This window comes from Hyaena hyaena, unplaced genomic scaffold (genome assembly GCF_003009895.1).
Source record: "Hyaena hyaena isolate Hyena2069 unplaced genomic scaffold, ASM300989v1 scaffold_113, whole genome shotgun sequence".
Taxonomy (NCBI): domain Eukaryota; kingdom Metazoa; phylum Chordata; class Mammalia; order Carnivora; family Hyaenidae; genus Hyaena; species Hyaena hyaena.
The window spans coordinates 3,471,812-3,496,336 of record NW_024080745.1 but is presented as its reverse complement, the minus strand read 5'-3'; the positions used below and the strand labels follow the sequence as shown (position 1 = coordinate 3,496,336).

Sequence of the window (24,525 nt, the reverse complement as noted above, 5' to 3'; positions counted from 1 at the left end):
AGGGGAGGGCCAGAGAGAGACACATGCATACAGAATCCGAAGCAGGCTCCACTGTCAGCACAGAGCCCAATCCAGGGCTTGAACTCACAAACCGTGAGCTCATGACCTGAGCTGAAGTCGGCCGCTTAACTGACTGCCTGATCACCCCATTTAATACTGTGAACTACCTTCCATTCTCTCATCTCACACTTCTAATTCCTCTGACCATACTCCACTTTTTCTTTCCGTAGAACCTATTTTGTAACATACTAGATAATTTACTTATTTATATTTACTATGTTCATTGTTTATTACCTATCCCTTATCATAGCACTTTGTTCACTTTGCTTAGAACAGTGGTTCTCAAAGTATGGTCCCTGGACCATCAGTATCATCATCACCTAGGAACTTGCTGGAAACATAAAATTCCAGACCCTACCCCAGACCTAGTGAATAAAAACTTCTGGTGGTAGGACACAACAATCTGTTTAACGAGCACTCCAAGTTGGACACTCAAGGTTTAGAATTACTAGCCTGGAGCACTGCCTAGCACAAAGTAAGCACACAATAATAACATGTTAAATAAATTTTAAAATCCTTTTTTCCTGGTAATTTTCCTCCATCCACAGAAGAGGACATTCAACAATTGTACTACAACACAGTTGACTAGCCCAGGATCAGTGCCTGACCCAAGGTGGGTGTTTTATAGCCCCTTATGCAAAGCAAAATGGACCCCCCACCTAAAGTGTGCTTCTGCTGTCTAGGCTGATGGCACTACATGCACCAGAAGAATTTGGAAGAAAGTTTATTATTCACACAAGGGGCTCCCAGGGAATGTTGGCCAGGCACGAGCAGGCCTGGGAAGGAATGGGCTGGGCTTTGATTAGTGCTTGGGGGTGGGAAGGGATAGGAATGCGGAAAATTGCTGTCAGTTAGGAGATTTACATTTCCTGTCAGCACCAAAGGTAAGCTCATAGACCTCCTATCAGCTGGCCTATGTATGGAAACACAGGAGAAAAAAAGGAATGAAAAAAGGGATGAAATTTGAAAACAAGTCAGAAGTCAAACATCAAAAAAGAGATTAGACTCATTATATTTGGTGGGCCACTCAGAATCTCTTTCTTAGGAATCTGGAATCCAGGCAGTCTCTCTTTATAGCTGAAATTGAAGGATATATAAAAATACAGGAGCTGCCATTTTTTTCCTTCAGGGATGAAGAACTAAAGAAAGTCAATCTTTAGGAGCATCTGGGTGGTTCAGTTGGTTAAGCGTCCAACTCTTGATTTGGATTCAGGTCATTATCTCATAGTTCATGGCATCATACCCTGCGTCAGCACAAAGCCTACTTGAGATTCTCTCTCCCTCGCTCTCTCTGCCCCTCCCCCATTTTGGCATGTACTCTCTCTCTGCAAATAAATAAACAAAGAAAGAAAGAAAGAAAGAAAGAAAGAAAGAAAGAAAGAAAGAAAGAAAGAGTCAATCTTTAGAGAAATAGAAGCAGATGTATACAGAGAACCAAAGGTATGAGACCTAAGGCTGCCTTGGGTTCACTGCCTCCCCAGGGCCTCACTACATTCCTTAAGCCAGGCTGGTTCCCTTACTTGCAATTGTAGTCTTAACTGAAACCATAATGAGAATGAGAAAAGAGATAGTTCAAAGGAAGAAGAGATGACATCCAGCATAGAACCTAGCACAAAATAGACAATAAATAATTCATCAACAAACAGATGAGTAGAGAGTAGAAATATTGTTAGAAGATGAGAGGAAAAAGAAGAATTGAGACTTGTTAAAGAGCTTTTCAAAATGGGATATCTAGGGGCACCTGGGTGGGTGAGTCAGTTGAGCATCTGACTCTTGATTTCAGATCAGATCATGATCCCAGGATCATGAGATCATAATCTCAGGATCATGAGATCTAGCCCCACCTCAAGCTCCACACAGCACATGGAGTCTGCTTAAGATTCTCTCTCTCTTCCTCTACCCCTTTTCCCTGCTCATGCTCTCTCTCTCTCTCTCTAAAATAAGAAAAAAAAATGGGATGACTATCTTTTACCTGGTAACTTTATTGTTTTTAATTTGTAATTGATCAATGATAAAATGCAAACCTCTGTTTATCATAGAGTTTTGATTAATTCATATAGAAAGTGAAAAAAAAGCATGAATTTCATTCTCCTGCCATCACTGAGATTACTGACAAAGCATTCATGTCCCAACATCGAACTCTACTGCCAGTACTGATCATCAAGACCCAGCAACACCAAACCAGCAGAGAAGAGATGGCAGAGATGTGGGCTCTAGAAGAACCTGGCCCATGTTAGAGGTTGAGTACATGACTCCTTGAACCTGGACAGAACAGTAGAAAGGCATGAGCTGGTTCAAGCATCAGGCTTATCATCTGCTACCCAAGTAATGTTGGGTTACTTACTTACATGACTTCCCTGAGACACCCCTTCTCAAATAAAATGGGATTAGCAGAGGAAGGATTAAATTCATCTCAGTTTCCTAAACTATACAATGAAATAATAGTGTCACCTCACTGTGGGGCATCTGGGTGGCTCAGTCAGTTAAGCTTCTTCTGCCTCTTGGTTTTGGCTCAGCTCATATCTCACATTTCGTGAGTTCAAACCCTGAGTCGGGCTCTGTGCTAGCAGCACAGAGCCTGCTTGGGATTCTCTCTCTCCCTCTCTCTCTCTCTCTGTCCCTTCCTTACCTGCACTGTCTCTGTCTCTCCCAAAATTAATAAATAAACTTTAAAAAATTAGTATCACCTCACTGCATTACTGTAATAAACAAAATAATGAATTTTTAAATTCCTGGCACACAGTAATTTTTTAAATAAATATATCCCCCATTTCTTTTTCTCAAAAAGCCACTGTACCCACTCATCATCTGATTGACCAGTTCAACAATCCAGATATTCGGTCTTCTATCCGTTTTAGAGACAGGGAAATTAAGACCAAGCAATTTGCCTGAAATCCTACAGTCCTCCTCATAGGTTTCTTATTTTCTACTTTTTACATCATATTATCTAGCCATTCCTGACTTAAGAGTGAAAAATAAAAAGAAATGAGGCTATAAAGAAGGGGAAATTGGAAAATATCTGTAGAAAATATATCATTTATAAAGGTTCCTCAAACAATTTTCCAGATAGCCTAAATTAATAGCTTTCTGCATTGAGGGGAAACCTAATAAAGATTCAACTGATTTTATTAATGTCTATAGAATAATGCTGAGTGGAAGTACAACCTAAAGTTCCAAGCCAAGTTAATCATAAGCATTTAGTGAAATGTCTCTATATCTTACCATAAAATAAATATGATAATGTTTTTTAAAGAACTGAATTATTCTGAAACTAAAAACTAAACACTCTCAGGAAAAATAGATTGCAATTCCAAAGGCAAGGTACATTTTCTTGCTAGAGCTTAAAAGCTTAAACTTGAACTGTAAATTAAAGAGTTTTACTAAGTTTTCCAAGTAAGAAAATTTTGCTTCAGTCACTTAACATTATGAGAGTGAATGTTCATATGCTGTCATAAATGAATACAGTACTGTAAATATCAAATCAATAATGAAACATTGGTCATTACTTCATGACACTTCTTGTTATTCCAACAAAATAGCTGGGATTTGGTTTTATTAACTTTCAATGAAAGCTCTGCCAAATAAAACCCAAAAGTCAAACCTCCCTGGAGAAAAATTAGGCCTTGATAAAATGCTCAGTTCCTCACTTTGAAATAACACCATCACTGCAAATTAGGGAATATATTAGATTCCAAAGAAATAAAAACATCAGAAAACCATGAGCCAATATGATATGCTAAACCAATGCTAGACAAATCCTAGCAATTCCCTCAATTTAATTTTCTTTGAAAAATATGATAATATAAAATACCACTAAGATCTTATCTTCTAATACTAATCAACTATTAAGAGAAAAAATAGCACAATAGAAACATGATGAAATTTAAAATAGCCACCATTTCTATATTCAACAATAGGCTTAAAATTAGATTCTTGAGACTTAGGTCAATGAGTCACTCTTTTAGTGTCCTTATTCACTGGTGATGGGCAATCATTTCAGCAAATATGTTAATTCATGAGTATATTCATAACTAAAAACAATAACAATATTTATTAAGTGACTACTGTGTGATAATTGCTATGGTTAAACACCTGACATGTATAATTCGATTTAATACTCATAATACCTCTGGAAGGTAACTACTATTATTATTATTCCCACTTCACAGATGAAAGTTACTTGCTCAATATCACATGACTAGTGTGAGGCTGGAACTTGAACTCAGGTCTGTGTGTCTTTACTAACCCAGATAGTTCACTTCTGTAAATCTATCCCAAAAAAGCAATCATGGATACGAATAAAGATTTACATACCAAGATGTGCATCACAGCTTTGTTTATAATAGCAAAAGATTGGAAAATATCTAAATGCCCAGCAATAAAGATTACTAAGTAAACTATGATCTATCTATAATATGCAATAAATACCATTAAAAGACGCAATATCAAAAAAAAGATGCGATACCATTATAAGATACAACTGTTAAAAATTATGCCATGGAAGAATACTTAATGGAATAAAAAAATGTCAATGATATATTAAATGAAAATATAAGGATATAAAATAATATACTATGATTAAAACTATATATTATACACATACATATATTATACATGTGTTTGTATGCATGTGTATGTATAAAAATGTGTGTGTGCGTGTAAGTATACACAACCACACAAATGAAAAGATACCTCTGGATCAGGATTTTTCAATCTTGGCACTACTGACATTTTGGGCTGGATAATTCTGTTATGGAGAGCTGTCCTTTACACTAGGGTGTTTATCAGCATCCCTGGCCTCTATCCACCAGATGCCAGAAGCACCCTTCTAGGTTATGACAACCAAAAATGTCTCCAGACATTGACAAATGTCCCCTAGGGGCCAAAATTGCCCCAGGTTAAGAACTGCTACTCTGGGTGACAGGATAACAGATAACATGTATTTTCTTCTTTGTGAATTTCAGTATTTTCTAAATTTCTAAAATTACCATGTGTTACATTTGTAATCCAGGGGAAAAATGCTATCATAAAAATCAAATTCACTAAAAAGGTAAGGAATGATTCTTATTTTATAAGACTACACTGCCCTAATGGAAAATACGTATTACAAGAGCTTTAGAATAACTGCTGTGATTTTTTTCCCCATTGGAAAGTACTTAGTAATAGCTCAACAGAAAAAAAAACAAAAACAAAAACAAAAAAAAAAACAAGAAATCTGCAGAATCTCTCCTACCTGTGTCAAGAACATCCGAGCAGTAACAGCAGAAAGAGGTGGATAAACCAGAATTGGTTTAGTTGTCTCCCCAACAGCATCACCAATAAGCTTCCCATTAGAAGAATAAGCAGCAATTGCAAAGACATATTTTTCATTTGTTTCTAAACCTTTCACTTCAAAAATGCTTTTACCATCAGCTGGTATCTGTTAACAAAAACATATTTCAAGTTATGTATGGAAAATGTGACTTTAAAAATATGATTAAATAACACTTATATGTAAAAAAATAAAACCTTTTGCATTTACTGTTGGATTTTAGTTATCACTTAAATTGAAATTAGAGAAATTCACTGAAATAAGGTGTGTTATAAGGTGGCGAAAACACTCAATTGTCATTAATGAGACTTTTGATAAGATTTCCTGGCATTTTTTTTTTAATTTGACATACCGCTTCTCCTGAGTTTGGGAGATGATTATTGTTTAGCCTTACTTTTCCATAGCTCCCTTCTGCTTTGCAACCCAAAATGCAGTACCAGGAGACCTGCAGAGAAAGATGAGCCCATTATCTACCGTCTGTTTAAGAAGGCATTCAATTTCTTTTATCAAGATGTGGCACTTGTGATGAGCCACTGGGTGTTGGGTGGAAGTGTTGAATCACTAAATTGTACACCTGAAACTAGTATCATACTGTATTTTAACTAACTAGAACTTAAATAAAAATTTAAAAAGGAAAAAAGATGTAGCAAAGGGAATACTTTTCCAAATAAAAATGTAGCTATTCAAGTTATCAATCATGGAATCTAAGTTTACAAATATATTTTAGGTTTATTCTCAAAAAATAAAGATAAATATAGGGCTTGTTTACCTGAGACTACAAAGTATTATTCATTACTGATTATTTTAACGACCATCAACTTAGCAGTTCAATTCCTATATGCTAAGTATTGTTAGGGAATTTACATAAACTTTCTAATATTTGCAACATCTGTATGACATAGGATTACTATTGTCATTTTGCTTTACAGGAAATGGAGACAGAAATGTTCAATAATTTGCTCAAGATCAGATAGTAGCAAGATATTTGATCATTCTTAAATATATGCAGAAACCAAAAGCAAATGCACATTCTACAGGAACAATCAAACTTAAACTTTAATTAAGTGGTTAGAAATGGTTCTTCTGCCAAGATGTCAAAATAATGGAATTGCTCATTGGAATGAACTATTCTCACTGTAGGGAAAAAGGGAGCAAGTTGATACCTAGGGAATGGCATTACGAAGGAGCCACACTGTCCTGGGGCTGGGGTTGGGCAGGTTGTCATCATTGTGCCCCAACATCTCAACTCCTAAATGAGAGGAAAACTGGAAAGAAGGGATAATGTAACTGTCTCTAAGAAGCAACTGCCTCTTATAGCTTAGCCTCTTCCTCCAGGTCAACAGAAAAATCCTAATGATGTCTTCTCTGCACAACTAGTTCTCAACCCTGGCTGTGCAGAATCACTTTTTAAAATACAGTTTTCACAGAATCAACTATTTTTTGAAAATTACATATACCCAAGTCTGCCTAACCTCAATGAATTAGGCTTTCTGCTACAGGTGTCCAAACCTCTGTGTCTAAAAGAAAACTGCTCAGGTAATTAAGGAACACTAGACAAAGGCAGAACTCCAAGGACAAAGACAGCATTGAAGGAACTTGGAAGCTGAAGCCAAGAGGGGGCAAAAAAAAAAAAATTAAATGATTCTCAGAAAAAAATTTGAAACTAAATTTCCTTAACTTCCCATGTAAAAAGAGTATCATTTTACACAGAAGGGAAAAAAGGCAGAAAGATTGTGTTATATGACTTAGATTATTATTTCCTCTAAGTTAAGCTCTCTATATAAACTAGAATTTGAAGGGTAAAATTCTAAAAGCATTTTTACAAGCAGGATTTATATTTTTATTTTGTTTCACAAACAAAAACATCTTAGTTTGTGTAACTATAAGGAACAATGTGTAATTAGAATCTACACAAAAGTAAAGACACCATGAACAAATCACCACTAACTTTAGAAGTAAAAGTTTATTAATAACATTAGCATTTTCAATTATTAAAACACATTTTAATGAAACAAATGCTTTAACAAGAGATTTTGAAAAAACAGAAGATAGCTGAAGTCTCGAACCAGAAATCTTATTTAGGACCACAGCACCATCTAGTGTTGATGAGTATGTAACAGTTTATTATAGCACAGTTAGGTGTTAAATGTTACTTCTATTTCCCTAATGATAAAGCATTACAAACGTGATATTACTTGTCACTGATGTCCATATCCCATTAATCTGAAGCTGCTCAAAGAATGGAATCAAATGTTGTGATTATTTTTGTACCTCAATTATCTTGCACAGAGCTGGACAGAAAAGAGATACTCAATAATGCTCAATGGATGAAATTTATGGGAAAAAATTCATCAAATAATGTAATCACACTCCATACCATCATTAATTGTTTTAAGCAAACTTTACTATACATGTTTAATATAAGATATGATGGAACATCAACTATAATGTGTCAAGAATGTTATATGTTATCTCATTTAATTTTCACAGTAAACATATTTTGCAAACAAAACCACCACTACCACCACCACCTCAGTAAGTAAATTTAAATTTCCTAAGGTCATACTGCTAGTAAGTGGTAGAGCTATATTTTAAAACTGTATCTGTCTAACTAAGTGGTAGAGCTATATTTTAAACCTGTATCTGTCTGACTTTCAAGCCTGTGCCCTTTCCACTATACCAAGTTGATATAAGTTCAGTCAGAGTATCCTAAAAACAATCAAAGATAAAACTTTATTTTTTATACAACATCAAAGAGCATCTTGTTGATCATCCCAAAAAAGGAAAAATTTAATATGTAAAATAGAAATCAGGTGGAACCAAATGCTTGTGAGGACACTAAATCTCAGCCTAGAATCATATGTAGGCCAAGTTCCAAAGCACTGGGGATGGGAAAAAGAGTTCATTCTTCAATAAATACATAAAGATTTATGACTTATAATATGGTTGGAATTGTCATATGTTTACATTAAAAGAATCCCCATTTTCTGGGAAGAACCTTTAAATTTGCTATCCCCAAACTTCCTATCTCCACCATTGGCTCTGAGAATCACATCTATCCTCCTCAGATGTCTGATTCCAGTTGATCTGAGACCTTCTCCATCTTGAACACACTCGGATGTCAGCATATGACTGTGCCATGGTGACAAAGACACTTAAGAGCGAAACACTTCTCTACTGTTTCTCCTTACTATACATTTCGGGATAGCAAGGCTGTATAGAGCATAAGAGAAAATAGCCTAAAGAGGGAAAGGTCTTGAAGAAACTTAGTTAAGATGTAACAATACTAATCCCAGTGCTCAGTGCTTATAAATAAGACTATTCAAGTCCTAAGAGCAATAAAAGTATCGATCATGATAGTCATAGGAGTACTTATGTCACTTTGCCTGAAATAAAGATCACAATGGGCAACATACCTTAACATCTGAAATAAATGGAGCAGGTTTCAATGTTACAGAACAATGAGTTCGGGATAGCAGGATAGGTGGGGGAGGGATTCTGGTTTTCTTTCTTTTCGAACTCTCCACATATTTTTGATATGAATATAGAGCATGTTGTTCTGTTTCAATCTTCTCAATTAAAGAATATGCTTCCTATAATAAAGTGCGAACATAGAAAAATACATTTCAAGATTTGAAGTGCATTTATATTTGTAGAATTCTGGTAATGTTAAACAACATTATCTTGCTATCCATAGCTTTTTGAGCCTCAGTGTTATACATATTTCAAGATTGAATGCTTTAGCTACTAAATAGGGACAAGTAAAAAACAGCCATAAATTAAATAAAGCAAGAGAGGCATATTTATACATCTAATATGCTTATCATTATATTAATATTAGACATTTTATTTTCATACCAAACCCTCTGAATATCTACCATAATATTTCACTGTCCTTAAATAATTCATAGCACAATCATTTATATATACTGATGAACTGTACACCTACTGCTAATGCAACTTGAAATGTGACTCTCAAGTAATGAGACTAGTGGTATATGTGACTTATGAAATTAATATTATTGAAAGCTTCTTACTATCAGCAAGAAGAAATAAAAACATCCATTCTGTAAGCCTGAAAGAAAGGTTAAGCACCATTTCAAAAGGTAACACACTGAGAGATAACACATAAAAAACAACAACAACATAAAAATCTGAAGATCTGAAGATTTCTAAAGAATCTCTAAATATATTCACAACTATATTGCATGTAAATTGGTTAAACTTTTCTTTTAAATTAAGTTAAAAGGCAAAGACTCTTTAATTGAGGTCCAAAGCAAAAATCCACGTAAAGATTAAAATTAAATGGCTAATAGAGAAAAAATAGTCTTTCCAACAAATGGTACTAGAACAATTAGGTATCCACATGCAGAAGAATAAAGTGCCCCTACATCCACTACATACAGTTATTAACTCAAAATGAATACAGACCCAAATATAAGAGCTAAAATTATAAAATTCTTAAAACATATGAGTAAATCTTCACTGCTTTGAGTTAGGCAATGGTTTCTATGATACAAACACATACACACACACCAAAAAGTAGATAAATTAAGCTTCATCAAAATTAAAAATTTCAAATGATACCATCAAGAAAGTAAAAAGACAACCAACAGAGAGACAATATCTGCCAATCATGTATCTGATAAGTGATTTGTATTCAAAATACATAAAGAACTGTTACAAGTCAATAATAAAAAGACAACCACATTTTAACAAAATGGACAAAGTTTTTGACAGATAGTTCTCCAAAGATCTACAAATAGCCAATAAGTACAAAAAAGATGCAAAACACCATTGACCATTTAGGGATGAAAATACAAAATCAGCAAGCTAAATTCAAGAAACAGATAATTCGAATGCAAGATAGTGATAGAGCTGAGAAAGATATCCAAAAAATTCATCCCACAACGTCAGTCTCAATTGATTTCATACTTTAAAAATTTCAAACCTCAAGGAACTGATAATTTCTATACCATTTAAAATTTTTCTAACTACAAAGATAGATACGTTTTCAAATAATTTTACAAAATTATTATATCTTTGATAACAAAACTTGAAAAATGCACTTAAAAATATAAAGCAATCTTCTTACAAATATAAATGTAAGCATTCTAAATAAAATACTAATACATCCAATCTAGCAATATATTAAAGGAATAATGTACTGTAATTATATTATCTCTCTCCCAGGAATACATGGATAATTTAATATTAGGAAGTCTATGAATACAATTTATCTATAAATCAAATGAGAAAAAATATGATTATAGGCTCAATGACCAAAAAAGTACTTGAACTTCTTTAACATTCATTGCTAATATTTTTTTTTTTTTAAAAAAGAGGTGGTCTGGGTGCCTGGGTGGCTCAGTCAGTTAAGTGTCCAACTCCAGCCTAGGTCATGACCTTGCCATTCCCAAGTTCGAGCCCCACATCGGACTCTGTGCTGACAGCTCAGAGCTTGAAGCCTGTTTCAGATCCTGTGTCTCCTTCTCTCTCTCTCTGCCCCTTCCCCACTCACACTCTGTCTGTATCTCTCAAAAAAAAAAAAAAAAAGTAGAAATAAATAAATACATACATACATAAATGAGATCAAAAGGAAAATTTTTTAAAAATCTTAAGACAAATGAAAATGGAAACACAACATACCAAAATCTATGGGATGCATTAGAAACAGTTCTAAGAGAGTTTATGACGAAAATGCTTCCACTAAGAAAAAAGAAAGATCTGAAACAAACAATCTAACTTTACGTTTCCAGGGAATAGAAAAAGAACAAAAACTTAAGCCCAAAATTAGTAGAAGGAAGTTATAACAAAGATCAGAAGGGAAAAGGGAAATAAACAAAATAGAGACCAGAAAAATAAAGAAAAAAGGTCAACTAAAATAAGGGGAGGTTTTTTGAAAAGATAAACAGGACTGACAAACTTTTAGCTAGACTAAGAAAAAGAGAGGGGCACCTGGGTGGCTTAGTCAGTTAAGCATCCAACTTTCACTTAGGTCATGATCTCGTGGCTCGTGGGTTCGAGCCCCGCGTCGGTTTCTGTGCTTACTGCCAGCTCAGAGCCTGGAGCCTATTTCAGAGTCTGTGTCTCCCTCTCTCTCTGACTCTCCCCTACTCACACTGTCTCTCTCTCTCCTAGAAATAAATAAAAATATTTAAAAAAAAAAAAAGAAAGAGAAGACTTAGATAAATAAAATCAAAAATGAAAGAGGAGACATTATAACTGATTACCAAAATACAAAGAATCATAAGACATTACTATGACCATTATACACCAACAAATTGTATAAACCAGAGGAAATTGAGAAATAACTTGAAACATATGACTTACCAAAACTGAATCATGAAGAAATACAAAATATGAACAGGCCAATAACAAGTAAGGACATGAGTCAGTAATCAAAAACCTTCCAATAAAGAAAAGCCAAGAATCAAATTATTTCACTGGTGAATTCTAACAAAAATTTAAAGACTTAATGTCAATATTTCTCAAACTATTCCAAAAAAAAAAAAAAAAATGGAAGAGAAGGGGATACTTCCAAACTGATTTTATGAAGCCAGTATGATGCCATAACAAAGCCTGACAAGGACACTACAAGAAAAGAAAATTACAGATCAATATCTCTAATGAATATAAATGCAAAAATCCTCAACAAAATATTAGCAAGCCAAATCCAACAATACTATAGACTATATACTAGTGGGATTTATTTCTGAGATGCAAGGATGGTTCAACATTAAGTGTGATACAAATTAATAAATGTGATAAACTACATTGACAAAATGAAAGATAAAAATAATATGATCATTTCAATAGATTCAGAGAAAGAATTTGACAAAATTCATTTTTTTGTCATTTTATGATTTAAAAAAATACCTCTCTACAAACTGGATATAGAAGGAACATAATAAAGGCCATATATGGCAAATCTATTGCTAACACCACACTCAATGGTAACAGATTGAAAGCATTCCCACTAAGATCAGGAATGAGACAAGAGTGTCCACTCTCACCACTTCTATTCAACATGCTATTAGACATCCTAGCCAAAGCAATCAGAAAAGAAAAAGAAATAAAAAGTATCTAAATCTAAAAGAATGAAGAAAATTGTCTCTGATTACAGATGACATTATATAGATAGAAAACTGTAAAGACTCCACCAAAACACTGTTAGAACTAATAAACAAATTCAGTAAAGTTTCAAGATCTAAAATCAACTACAAAAATCTATTGTGTTTCTATACACTAACAACAAACTATCCAAAAATAAAAATAAAAATAAAGAAAAGAGGCCCATTTATATTAGTGTCAAAAATAAGAAAATAGGAAAAATTTTAACGAAGGAGGCAAAAAAGCTTGTGCACTGAAAATTATAAAACACTGATGAAAGAAATTGAAAATGACACAATAAATGGAAAAATACCCTGTGTTCATGGGTAGCAAGAATTAATATTGTTGAAATTCAATGCAATCTTTAAGAGAATTCAATAGCATTTTCCACAGAAATAGAAAAAGTAATCCTAAAATTCATATAGAATGACAAAAGATCCAAATAACTAAAGCAGACTTGAGCAAGGAGAACAAACCAGATTTCAAACTATATAACAAAGCTATAGTAATAAAAAATATGGTATAGATAGATAGATATATAGACAGAGAAAGAAGAAAGAAAGAAAGAAAGAAAGAAAGAAAGAAAGAAAGAAAGAACGAAAGAATGAAAGAAGGAAGGAAGGAAGGAAGGAAGGAAGGAAGGAAGGAAGGAAGGAAGGAAGGAAGGAAGGAAAAGAGAGAGAGAGAGAGAGAGAAAGAAAGAAAGAAAGAGAGAGAGAAAGCAGGAAAGGAGAAAGGAAGAAGGAAGAAAGACCAATGGAATAAAATACAGAGCCCAGAAATGTGGTCAACTAATTTTTGACAAAGTTGCCAAGAATATACAATGAAGAAAGGATAGGCTCTTCAATAAATGGTGTTGGGAAAACTGGTATCCATATTTAAAAGAATGAAATTGGACCATTACCTTATTATACATAAAAATCAACTCAAAATGGATTAGAGACTTGAACATAAGACCTGAAACCATAAACTCCTAGAAGAAAACATAAAGGAAGAGCTCTTTGACATTGGTTTAGGCACAATTTTTTGGATCTGACAGAAGTAGTATAGGCAACAAAAACAAAAATAAATAAGTTAAAATGTTCAGCACAGCATAGGAAATAATCAACAAAATGAAAAGGCATCTTATGGAATTGGAGAAAATATTTGTAAACTATACATTCAATAGGGCTTGATATCTAATAAAGAAGTCTAAACTCAATACCAATCAATCCAATCAAATGATTTAAAAATGGGCAAAAAAAAAAAAAAAACCTGAATAGACATTTTTCCAAGAAAGACATTCAAATGGCCAACAGATACATGAAAAGATGCTAAACATCAATTGTTATCAGGTAAATACAAATAAAAACCACCATGAGATAGTACCTCACACCTGTTAGAATGTCTATTATCAAAAAGACAAATGATAACATATGTTAGTGTGGATGTGGAGAAAAGGGAACCTTTGTACAATGCTGGTAAAAATGTGAACTGGTACAACCAACACAGTAAACAGTATGGAGGTTCCTCAAAAAATTGAAAATAGAACTATCATATTATCCAGTAATCCCACTTCTGGGTACATATCCGAAGCAAATGAAATCATTATCTCAAGATGTATCTGCACTTCTATGTTCACTGCAGCATTATTCACAATAACCAAGATATGAAGACAACCTAACTGTCCACTGACAGATAAAGAAACTGTGTTACATATATACAATGGAACATTATTCAGCCTTAGAAAATAAGGAATTGGGGTGACATGTATGATCTTGAGGGCACTGTACTAAGTGAAATGAGCTAGACAGAGAAAGAGAAATACTTTATGGTATCATATCTATGTCTAATCTGAAAAAAATAAAAGTCAAACTCAGAGAAACAGGAAGTAGAATGGTGGTGGCAAAGGGCAAAGGGCTGAGGAGAGGAAAGAGGGGATTTGGTCAAGAGGCACAAACTTCCATTTATAAGATGAATAAGTCTGAAAATTTAATGTAGAGCATGGTGACTACACTTAATAATAGTGTGTTGCATACTTGAAATTTGGCAAGAAACAGATCTTAAGTGTTCTCACTCAAAAAAAAAAAAAAAGGTAACTATATGATGTGATAAATGTGTTAATTAAGCTGATTGTGGTAATCATTTCATAATGTACAGTAGTCCCTGCCTATCCACGGGAACACATTCCAAGACCCTCAATGGATGCCTGAAACCACAGACAGTATCAAACCCTATATATATATATTTTTTTTCTTATACATATATACCTATGATAAAGTTTAACTTATAAATTAGGTACAGTAAAGGATTAATGATAACTAATAATAAAATAGAACAATTATAACAATATATTATATTAAAGTTATATGAACGTGGTCTCAGAATACCTTATTGTACTGTACTCACCCTCTTCTCGTAAGAATTGGAGAAGATAAAATGCCTATGTGATGAGATGAAGTGAAGTGAATGACATAGGTACTGTGACATAGCATTAGGCTACAACTGAACTTCTGATGATACATCAGAAGGAGAATCTGCTTCTGGACTGTGGTGTCTGTAGGTAACTGATACCTCAGAAAGCAAAACCACAGATAAGAGGAGACTACTGTATACATATATCAAATCATCAGGTTGTACATTCATTTTATTTGTCAGTTATGTCTCAATAAAGATTGGGGGAGTGGAAACCTCAATAAACTAGGAAAGCTCTTGCCTTAGCATGATAGTAATTTTAGCATAATAAAATATTAATTTTAGCCAATAGCCAAAATTATGGCTAATAGGGAAGCACTAAAAGAATTATCAATAAAATCCAGAAGAAGACACAATGCCACCATTGCTTTTTGTTCTGGAAGTTCCAGCCAATTTAATAAATTTAAGGAAAGAAATCCTAAAAATGAGAAGACGAATGTGTGCCTACCAAATTTCAAATACATTTCACTCTGATAGAAAAACCTATGCCGTTTCCCCTGCAGAAGACATGCTAAGTTCAAAGCTTCCATTTGGAGATGTGGACTTGAGCTCAAAAGAAAGGGTAAGACTGGAGATAGGATCCACAAGTCATCTGCATCAAAGTGATATTTAAAGCTGAGTGAGTAAACCAGTTCCCTGTGGGAGTGTAGATGATAAAACTGTAGTATCATACATTTTTTCCTAAAATAATGATTGACCTAAATTGAAATCAGAATTAACTCATTTTTATTTTTTATAGGAAATGGCTGACATTAAGGTCTAAAATCATTAGTTGTGATTAAAATTTATCTGTAATAATAAATGGGTTTTTTAATTCTGCTTGTTCTGTGCAAGAAGGACTTGAAATGTTTATTTGGCATTTATAGTTAAGAATCTTAGCCATCTGCATAGGACAATTATTCCACCATGTGAGAAGGGGTGTATTAAATGGTAACCATGTTTCTAGGGCCAATGTGTCAAAGATCTTAGCTGTTGAGACTCAAAGCTAATTTACAGATACGTGGTGCTCAGTATAACTTGAATCATTGAATGAATTAATCAATCAATCAAGGGGATAGGGTGGCATCTACAATTCTTTATCATCTCTGTTTTTTCACTCATTCAACCAAGCTGAGAAAAAACTGGGAGAAAAGGGATGGAAAGAGAGATGTTGAAGGAGCTGTGTCTTAACACTATGAGAGAGTCAAGGCATTGGCAGTGCCAGTTCACAACAACTACGGGGCTAGACAGAGGCTCATTGACCTCCCCACCCTCTACCATAGACAAAAGACCAGATCTGGTTCCCTGAGAGGACAGACATGTCCACAGAGCAGGGTTCCCTTGAAAGGCAACAACAGGTAGGACCTTGATGAGGAAGAGAGCAGAATCGAAATGAGGAAGAAGCCTGAGCAGAAAAAGATAAGTAGATTCCTCCCAGGTAACTGTGGAAATTTTTAAAGAAATTCCTACTTGAACAGAAGGGAGATGAAAGTTATTATATTTTGAACATTAAATGTTAATGTGCCTTCATTTGCGTCACAGACTGTGGAGACCAAGATATTTTAGGCTGCATAAGAACAGGTGAAATCAGCCTGAGGAAAAATTATGCAACACAAGGGAAGGGACCAACACTCTGAAAGTTTCCGTTCTCTGGATTACGCGTGCAGCCTATAAAATACACCAGCAGCACTGGTTTACTGGCCCTAATATTAATACAGACTGCTTTTGACCTCATCTCAACTGGCCAGCCAACTGCCCTGGGCTTTCTACACTTATTTCCAAAATTTGCCTCGGCAGTTCATGCTCCAGAAACCAGTCAGACACTAGCATCTTCTGACTTGACTCTAGCAGCTTCTCTCTGCAAATCCATGAACCCAGCTGAGATTTCTTAAAACTTCCTGCTTTCTGCCATGGCACAGTCATTTCTCAAACCTTGCTATTGATCAATATCATCTAGGAAGCTTATTTAAAAATTAAGATAGTCCATCCCCACTCTGAACCTATTTAATAAAAATCTCCAGGGAGGGGGCTTAAGCATCTGTATTTTTTAAGTTTATTTCTTTATTGGGAGGGGAGCAGGGAGGGGCAGTGAGAAAGAGAAAGAGAAAGAGAGAGAGAGAGAGAGAGAGAGAGAGAGAGAGAATTCCAAGCAGGCTCCACACTGTCAGCACAGACCTGATGTGGAGCTCAGTCCCACAAACTGTGAGATCATAACCTGAACCAAAATCAAGAGTCGGACATTTAACCAACTGAGCCACCCAGGTGCCCCAAACATCTGTGTTATTAACAAATATCAAGGATAATTTTGAAGTACAGCAATGACTGGGAACCACTAATTGAGATGAGTTCATCAGCCTCCTACCCTTTCTCTGTCTCTAATCTCCTCAACCTCTAGTCATCTAGACCTTCAATGACCCCTCCTATACTTGTTACAGTGCAAACTCCTCCACAGCTCTTTGTATTCTGATCATGATTATACTTTCTAGCCTTATCTCCTTCTCTACTCTTTTGTTCTCCCATAACTATCTCCTATCCAACCTAACCTCCAAAGTCATTTTTTAAAAAAAGGTACTCATTCCCTGAGAACCTATGCTTGTCATGCCTTGAAGCTTTTCCCATGCAACTTGCTCTTCCTGAAGGGTTTTACACCTTTTAAGTGCTTCAAGATTCATTCAAACATCAACCCTGAATCCTCCCAAGAGAAGTCCCACACATTTAGGTACTTACTCTCTTCATTTCCCATTCTTTACGTTAGCAGGTATTACACAATATGATTTGTGTATGTGACTGTCTACATTCTCTAAACAATTAGTATCTTGGTAGCAATGACTGTGCTTTATTTATCTCTTTAGGTTCAGTAAATGTGTTTTAAATGAAAGATATATGAAATTATGACAGACAAGGATGTTCTATAATGTATTTAAAAAAATTTTTTTTAATGTTTTATTTCTGAGAGACAGAGACACAGCAAAAGGAGGGGAAGGTCAGAGAGAGAGGGAGATACAGAATCTGAAACAGGCCCCAGGCTCTGAGCTAGCTGTCAGCACAGAGCCTGATGCGGGGCTCGAACCCATGAACCGTGAGATCATGACCTGAGCCAAAGTCGGACGCTTAACCGACTGAGCCACCCAGGCGCCCCTATAATGCATTTTAGACAGTATATTTAAAATGTTCTGACTGAGTCTTGATCAATTTTAACTTTAGATTCCCCAACTCAGATTCTATGGCCCAATTTGAAATAGATTAATAAAAGTACTAAAGTCTTATGTGAAAGGTAACAAAAGTCTAAAACAGACTCCTTGATTCATGTATACCAGGTAAATTCTATAATAGTACTCAAGATAAAACCTAATGCTAGCTAGAAATTAAAATCCTAACTTAGTAAGCCAAATCACTGGTAGCCAAAATCATTCCATTGATAAGAAAGTGATTAGTATACTAATTAGAAAAAGTATCTGTACCCCCATATTCATTGCAGCATTATTTACAATAGCCAAGACACATTATATATATGAACATGTTCATATATATGAATATTATTCAGCCATAGAAAAAGAATGAAATCTTGTCATCTGAGACAACATTAACATAGATGGACCCTGAGGGCATTACGTTAAGTGAAATAACTCAGAGAAAGAACAAATACCATATGATGTCAATCACATGTGGAATCTGAAAAGCTCATTGGTGGTTGCCAGAGGGTGGGGGTGGGAAGTAGGGCAAAATGGGTGAAGGAGGTCAAAAGGTACAAATTTCCAGTTATAAAATAAGTAAGTCATGGGGGTATAATGTACAGCCCAGTGACTACAGCTAATAACATTGTATTCCTTATTTGAAAGTTCCTAAGAGAATAAATCTGTAAAGTTCTCATCACAAGAAAACAATTTTTGTAACTAATGACAGATACATAATAAGATTTTTTTGCAGTGATCATTTAGCAATATATACAAATATTGAACCATTATATTATGCATCTGAAACTAATATAATGTTATATGTCAAATACACATCAATTTTTTAAAAAGAAAGTGATTAGAACTTTTTAAAGGGGGTTCCCCAAATAAAAGGAAAAGTAGTCCCAAAATCTCAAGAAAGAAAAATTCCCACAAAACCAGCTCTATTCAACTGTAAAAAGAGAACATGTTCTCAGTAGAGACATGACTGTTGCCTATAACATGTCCAACATGAAGTTCAAAGTACTATTGTCTGAAGGTAAATCTCTCTGCCTATAGTTCCCATTAAAGAAACAGACTTGCCTCTTCTTAGAAGTTACTCAATGCTTAAGAGTACAGATTGACATTAAATACATTTGACATCCACAGTGCAATAAAACACTTAGGAAAAGATATAATGCAATCTTCAAGGTCATGATTAACAACTATCCATAAAAAACTATCATAAGACTAGAATAATAAAGTGTCATATTTATTACTTGTCTAGTAGACCTCCTGAGGTATATTCTGGATTCTCAGCACTATTACATACATTTTAGAAGGAGATGAAAAGTAGGTTAAGTTATATCCAAGAATCCAGGAAAGGAATATTTTTTACTGCTAAGAATAAAATATACAATTTATAATATCAATCTCAGAGAAAACACAAAAAGAAAACATATAGTTTGATAGAGGAAAGTATATCTATAACACCAAAAATAGTTCTGATGTGATAAAATAGAATGTTCCAGAATGTTTAAAGTGGAAAACAGAGTAGGAGTAGTAATAGTAGTAGTAGTAGTAGTAGTAGTAGCAGTCTAACATTTATTGACTGCTTCTTCTGTGCCAAATGCTAAGCATTTTACAAGCATCATTTCCTTGAATCTTCCCAAGAACCCCCATTTTACATATGAAGAAATTAAAATTTAGGAGAGCAAAAGTAACTTGATCTTGGTCATACAGCTAGTCAGTGGTAGAACCAAACTTTAACCCAAGACCCTATACTCCTAACCACTATGTATCTTGTCTGAATACAAAGCTAAGTTAAAAAGAACCATGGAAAGGCAACCTGGATGATATTTCCCATGAAATACCCTTAACACTTGAAATGTAAATTAGCTAAAATCTCCTGTCAATAGTTTGAAGTCTGGAGAGTCAAAATATGACTTCACAGGAGGGAGTCGGAATCAGAAAGATTTGCTCTCTACGGGGAAGACTTCAACATGGAACAATTAAAAAGAACTGATAAGATCTCTGAAAAAAACGATTTACATATATTCTTACCCCAAAAGCAAAAAGAATTGATTTGACTAAAATGCTATAAAATAGGAAGAATAATTATACTTAGTAATCCAATTACCACTAACATAGTTAATAGTGGTATGTAGGAGACATGAAGGTGTAAATTCAAGAAATAGTAAAGCTAGGAGTTATTAGAACCTCAAGTGGTCTGGGCTCCTTCATTAGTTCTGGTTCCAAGACAGAAAATAAAATTAGAAAATGTCAATTACAATCATTATCATCATCATCATCATCATCATCATTTGCTAATCCGTAAAGCTCCTTTGCTTAGAGTTGAAGCAATGTGACTGAATTTGGGAACTGCTAACATCATCTCAACCGTCAATTTGTTTAGGTTCCTACAAGTAGAATTAGGAGAAAACTAGATGCATCAGTTGGGTTTCCTGGTAACAGGAGCAACAGGAAAACGAGGCCAGGACCACAGCAGGTCCAGAAAGTTAGGAGGGTCTGGAACACAACTATAACATACAAGCATTGGAAAGAATGAATGCCAACTGGCATTAGTCTTTTTATGCCTCTACTCAAGATTCAGAATCCAAGGAGGGAGCCACCAATTGGCCTTACTCACATCACTAGACATCTGATTGGCTAGTAGAGAAGAAAGCCTCTGAAAAGTCCCATCTGACTACACCTAAAAGGAAAGAAGGAATTTCTCAATAGGTGATATTTGGAAGGGGAAATAGGTGCTGGACAAAAAACAGTATGCAACCTGCACTGTAACCCTCATCACTTGGATTGAGGAATATTCCTGCCTCTTCCCAATGAGAAATCCCATCTGCACAGATATGAATGTTTGGCTGGCAGACTCCGAAGTGGACTAAGAGCAAAGACCATAAGCAACACAATGAGTGCTCTATTTGATCAGAAGTAGATCGGGGACATCCAAGACTAGTTTCAGGTGCAATCCATGAAAGTAAATCTGTGGTGCATTATGTAATAAAAAGCCAACATGAACTTCCAGAAGCCAAATAACCAAGACAGGGAAAAGGGGGGACAGGTGGAAATCCCCATAATCAAAAAATAGACCAGTCATTTCATTTAGAAAGCTAACGAGCTATTATCAAAGGTTTGTCGGGGCGCCTGGGTGGCTTAGTCGGTTGAGCGTCTGACTTTCACTTAGGTCATGATCTCACGGTTCGTGGGTTCGAGCCCCACGTCGGCCTCTGTGCTGACTGCCAGCTCAGAGCCTGGAGCCTGTTTCAGTCTGTGACTCCCTCTCTCTCTGACCCTCCCCTGCTCACGCTGTCTTTCTCTCTCTCTCTCCTAGAAATAAATAAAAAACATTAAAAAAAAAAAAAAAAAAAGGTTTGTCTCTGACTCCTGGCAACAAGTTGGTCCACTTTTCTGATTAGAAATAGAATGGACAACTGATGAGATTATGCAGCACCACAACGTCAGGAAAATTCTGAAAAACTAAAACAGGGTATGAATTATTTAGGAGTTCTGAAAAGACTCAAACTTTTCAAACCTTTTTATGGTATCAGGTGACACATCAGTTACTGATGTGGGGATAACTTTATTACAAAATCATGATAATGCAAACCATTCTGTAATACACCCCAGCAGAAAATGATTGCCAAGGGAAAGAAATTTATTTGTCTTCTTTAAAGAGAGAAAGTTTGGCAATTATTTGAGCCATAACATTGTTTACGAGAGTACTCTAAGGACTGATCATTAAGCCTTAACACTTGGATAAAAAAAGTACCATTGAGGAGAAGAGGTGGCTATAGAAGATTTCAGAACTTCTAAATAAATATTCAACATGCTCCTAGTTGGTGAAATTCCTTGTGGAGTGCCCCTCATAAAAAAAAAAATAGAACCTCTAAATGCACCTCATGATTGTATCCTAAGAGGACATTGTACTTATAATTTTTGTTAAGTTAAAATAGTTTCACTTAAGAAATAGAAGGAAAAGACACACAAGGCAAAAAGCATGAAAACTTCAGACTTCTCACAACTCCAGTGTGTCCTCCAGTGTCAAAAGTAGGAAGATAGAGATATAATCAGGGAATGAGCATATTATGACAGTATGAAGACCAGACTGAGTCATAATAAAACAAAAGGGAAAATCTCAGAGACTTTATTCTCTCCAGGCTCTGAAAGACTAGAAAATTACTCCTGAGAGAAACAGTTCTAAAAGAAAGATAAGTTTTATTTGACGTAGAAATAGGACTGAAGTATTAGTATCCTCCAAGTACTAGATAGTAGCAAGCGGCTACAGAAGCATCTGATAAGAAAATGAATCTGAACATACCCCAAAGTCTTCCAACAAAAATCAGGCACCAGTCAGCTGAGACTATCCAAACCCTCATCAAACTCCTTCATTCACATGCTAGATATTCAAATTTAATAAGGCTCTTCCAAGGGCGCCTGGGTGGCTCAGTCGGTTAAATGTCTGACTTCAGCTCAGGTCATGATCTCATGGTTCGTGGGTTCGAGCGCTGCGTCGGGCTCTGTGCTGACAGCTAGCTCAGAGCCTGAAGCCTGTCTTCAGATTCTGTGTCTCCCTCTCTCTCTGACCCTCCCCTGCTCATGCTGTCTCTCTCTTTCTCTCTCAAAAATAAATGAAACATTAAAAATAATAATAATATAATAAAAATAATAAGGCTCTTCCCTAATACTGCCAGGATGGACTTAACAGCTTTGAACATCAATAGCATCAATCCATCCAAAATCCTCAGACTTCCTCTCTGGTCTTTTCTTACCACCTTATCCCAATACTCACCTCTCCCCTTTGCCACTGCATCTGCTTCTATGACACTGAGACCTATAGGACCACAAGAACTCTATGACCTTTCTAGCTTCAGGAGCTTTGTACATGTTGTTTTCTCTTCCTGTAATATCATTTCCACCCTTTGTCTTCCTCTTTCTCTGCTTGTCAGTATTCAACTTCATGATTTCTTTTCTGGATGTTTCCTTAAACATTACCCACTGCTGGGTTGGGTACTCCTCTGCCTAATTCCCCTGGCACTCTTTGCAATGAAACCATCTATGGCAGTGACCCATAATTACCTACTTACTTATCTATGTTCCCACAGACTCAATTTATCCTGAAGGCAGGGACCACAAAGAGAAGGCAATCCATCAATATTTGTTGAATAAAGGATTTTAGTTTGTTTTTATCCCCTGTACTCAGCATAATACCAGGCACACAATCAATGTGCAATAAATATTTGCTGAATGGATGGTAAGTACACAAAAACATTATTTGGATGAATGAAGTAATGGACAGATGATCAGAGTTCTAAATATCAGAAATCTTAAATTCCAATATCCTACTTTCTGGCCTCAAACACCTATCCTTCCAGCTCTCTCAGATTCTGATTTTCTGGTCTCTGACATCACAGAGACGTCTAATCTCCTGACATCTTCCTAATCTTTATAGACCCTGAAGGTGTCACTTCTCTCCCCACACAATCTGTACCCATTTTTATTATGAACTTTTAACCCACACTATCATTTGTAGAAATCCAGCCCTGTACACATCTCTGCTGTCACAAATATTCTGCTGTCACAGCTACTAAAAATAACACACCAGGATAATGTCATACCACTATGCAGATGGGGCTTCTTAAAAATTCATGGTCTTCAACTTCAGCTAGAACTTAGTGCTATCCAGTCCTTTAACTTGGAGTCGACTTCCTCATCCATTTCTCACTCATTCCTCTCTACTCTGTAATCATCTTCTCTCTCCTCAGTCCAACTGTCCACCCTTGCTCTCCACCGTTGGCAGATATCCCTTGCTTCCTAGTCTATCAGATGATTGGCATAAGAAGGCATCAACTCAATTCTCTGCCTCCACACCAATAGACTTACTCTAATCTACATCTATCTTTTCCTCTTTCCCTTTTATATCAGAGGATGAGGAGTTTGTCCTACAGCCCACCCTCCACTGAAGATGAATCACTTTATCTGTGTTTTCAATCTCATCTCCTTCCCTCTTCTAGTAGAAGTCTGCTCTATTATTAACCCCTCTCATATCCTCAATTTCTTTTCTTCTGACTCTTCATCCTCATTATATAAATATGCTAAACTTTTTCTCTTAAACTCTTCTTAAACTCTGTATCCTCTCCCTAGCTTTGACCTACTTTTTCTTTCTCTTATCAGCTAAACTACTTGTATCATTATTCTCTACTTCACCATGTGCCAGTCACTCAGCCAAAACAATCAAATTTTTATTAGTAATACAAAGGGTCAAAATTTTTTAAAATCCCCTAACTTAAAATGTGATTGCCCTCAAGAATTTAAACTTTAAAATCAATATTCATTGTATATAGCAAGAAGACAGAACAATTTCCAGGCCAGAGTAAGATAACAAGGCATTGGTCCATAAATTAGCAATACCACCTGAGAGGAGATATGTGAGCCAATGGA

The 24,525-nt window shown here is 35.3% G+C and overlaps 1 protein-coding gene across 1 annotated transcript in view; it reads right to left on the bottom strand.

The window, feature by feature from the left end:
* Positions 1-24,525, bottom strand: part of CFAP54 (cilia and flagella associated protein 54) — a 287,452-nt gene that overhangs the window by 199,307 nt on the left and 63,620 nt on the right. Inside the window, exons 20-22 of the mRNA XM_039236623.1 lie at positions 8,788-8,964; positions 5,724-5,816; positions 5,294-5,479 (exon numbers count right to left, since the gene is read on the bottom strand). Coding sequence (XP_039092554.1) covers positions 5,294-5,479; positions 5,724-5,816; positions 8,788-8,964 — 456 coding nt within the window. The remainder of the gene's footprint in view (positions 1-5,293; positions 5,480-5,723; positions 5,817-8,787; positions 8,965-24,525) is intronic.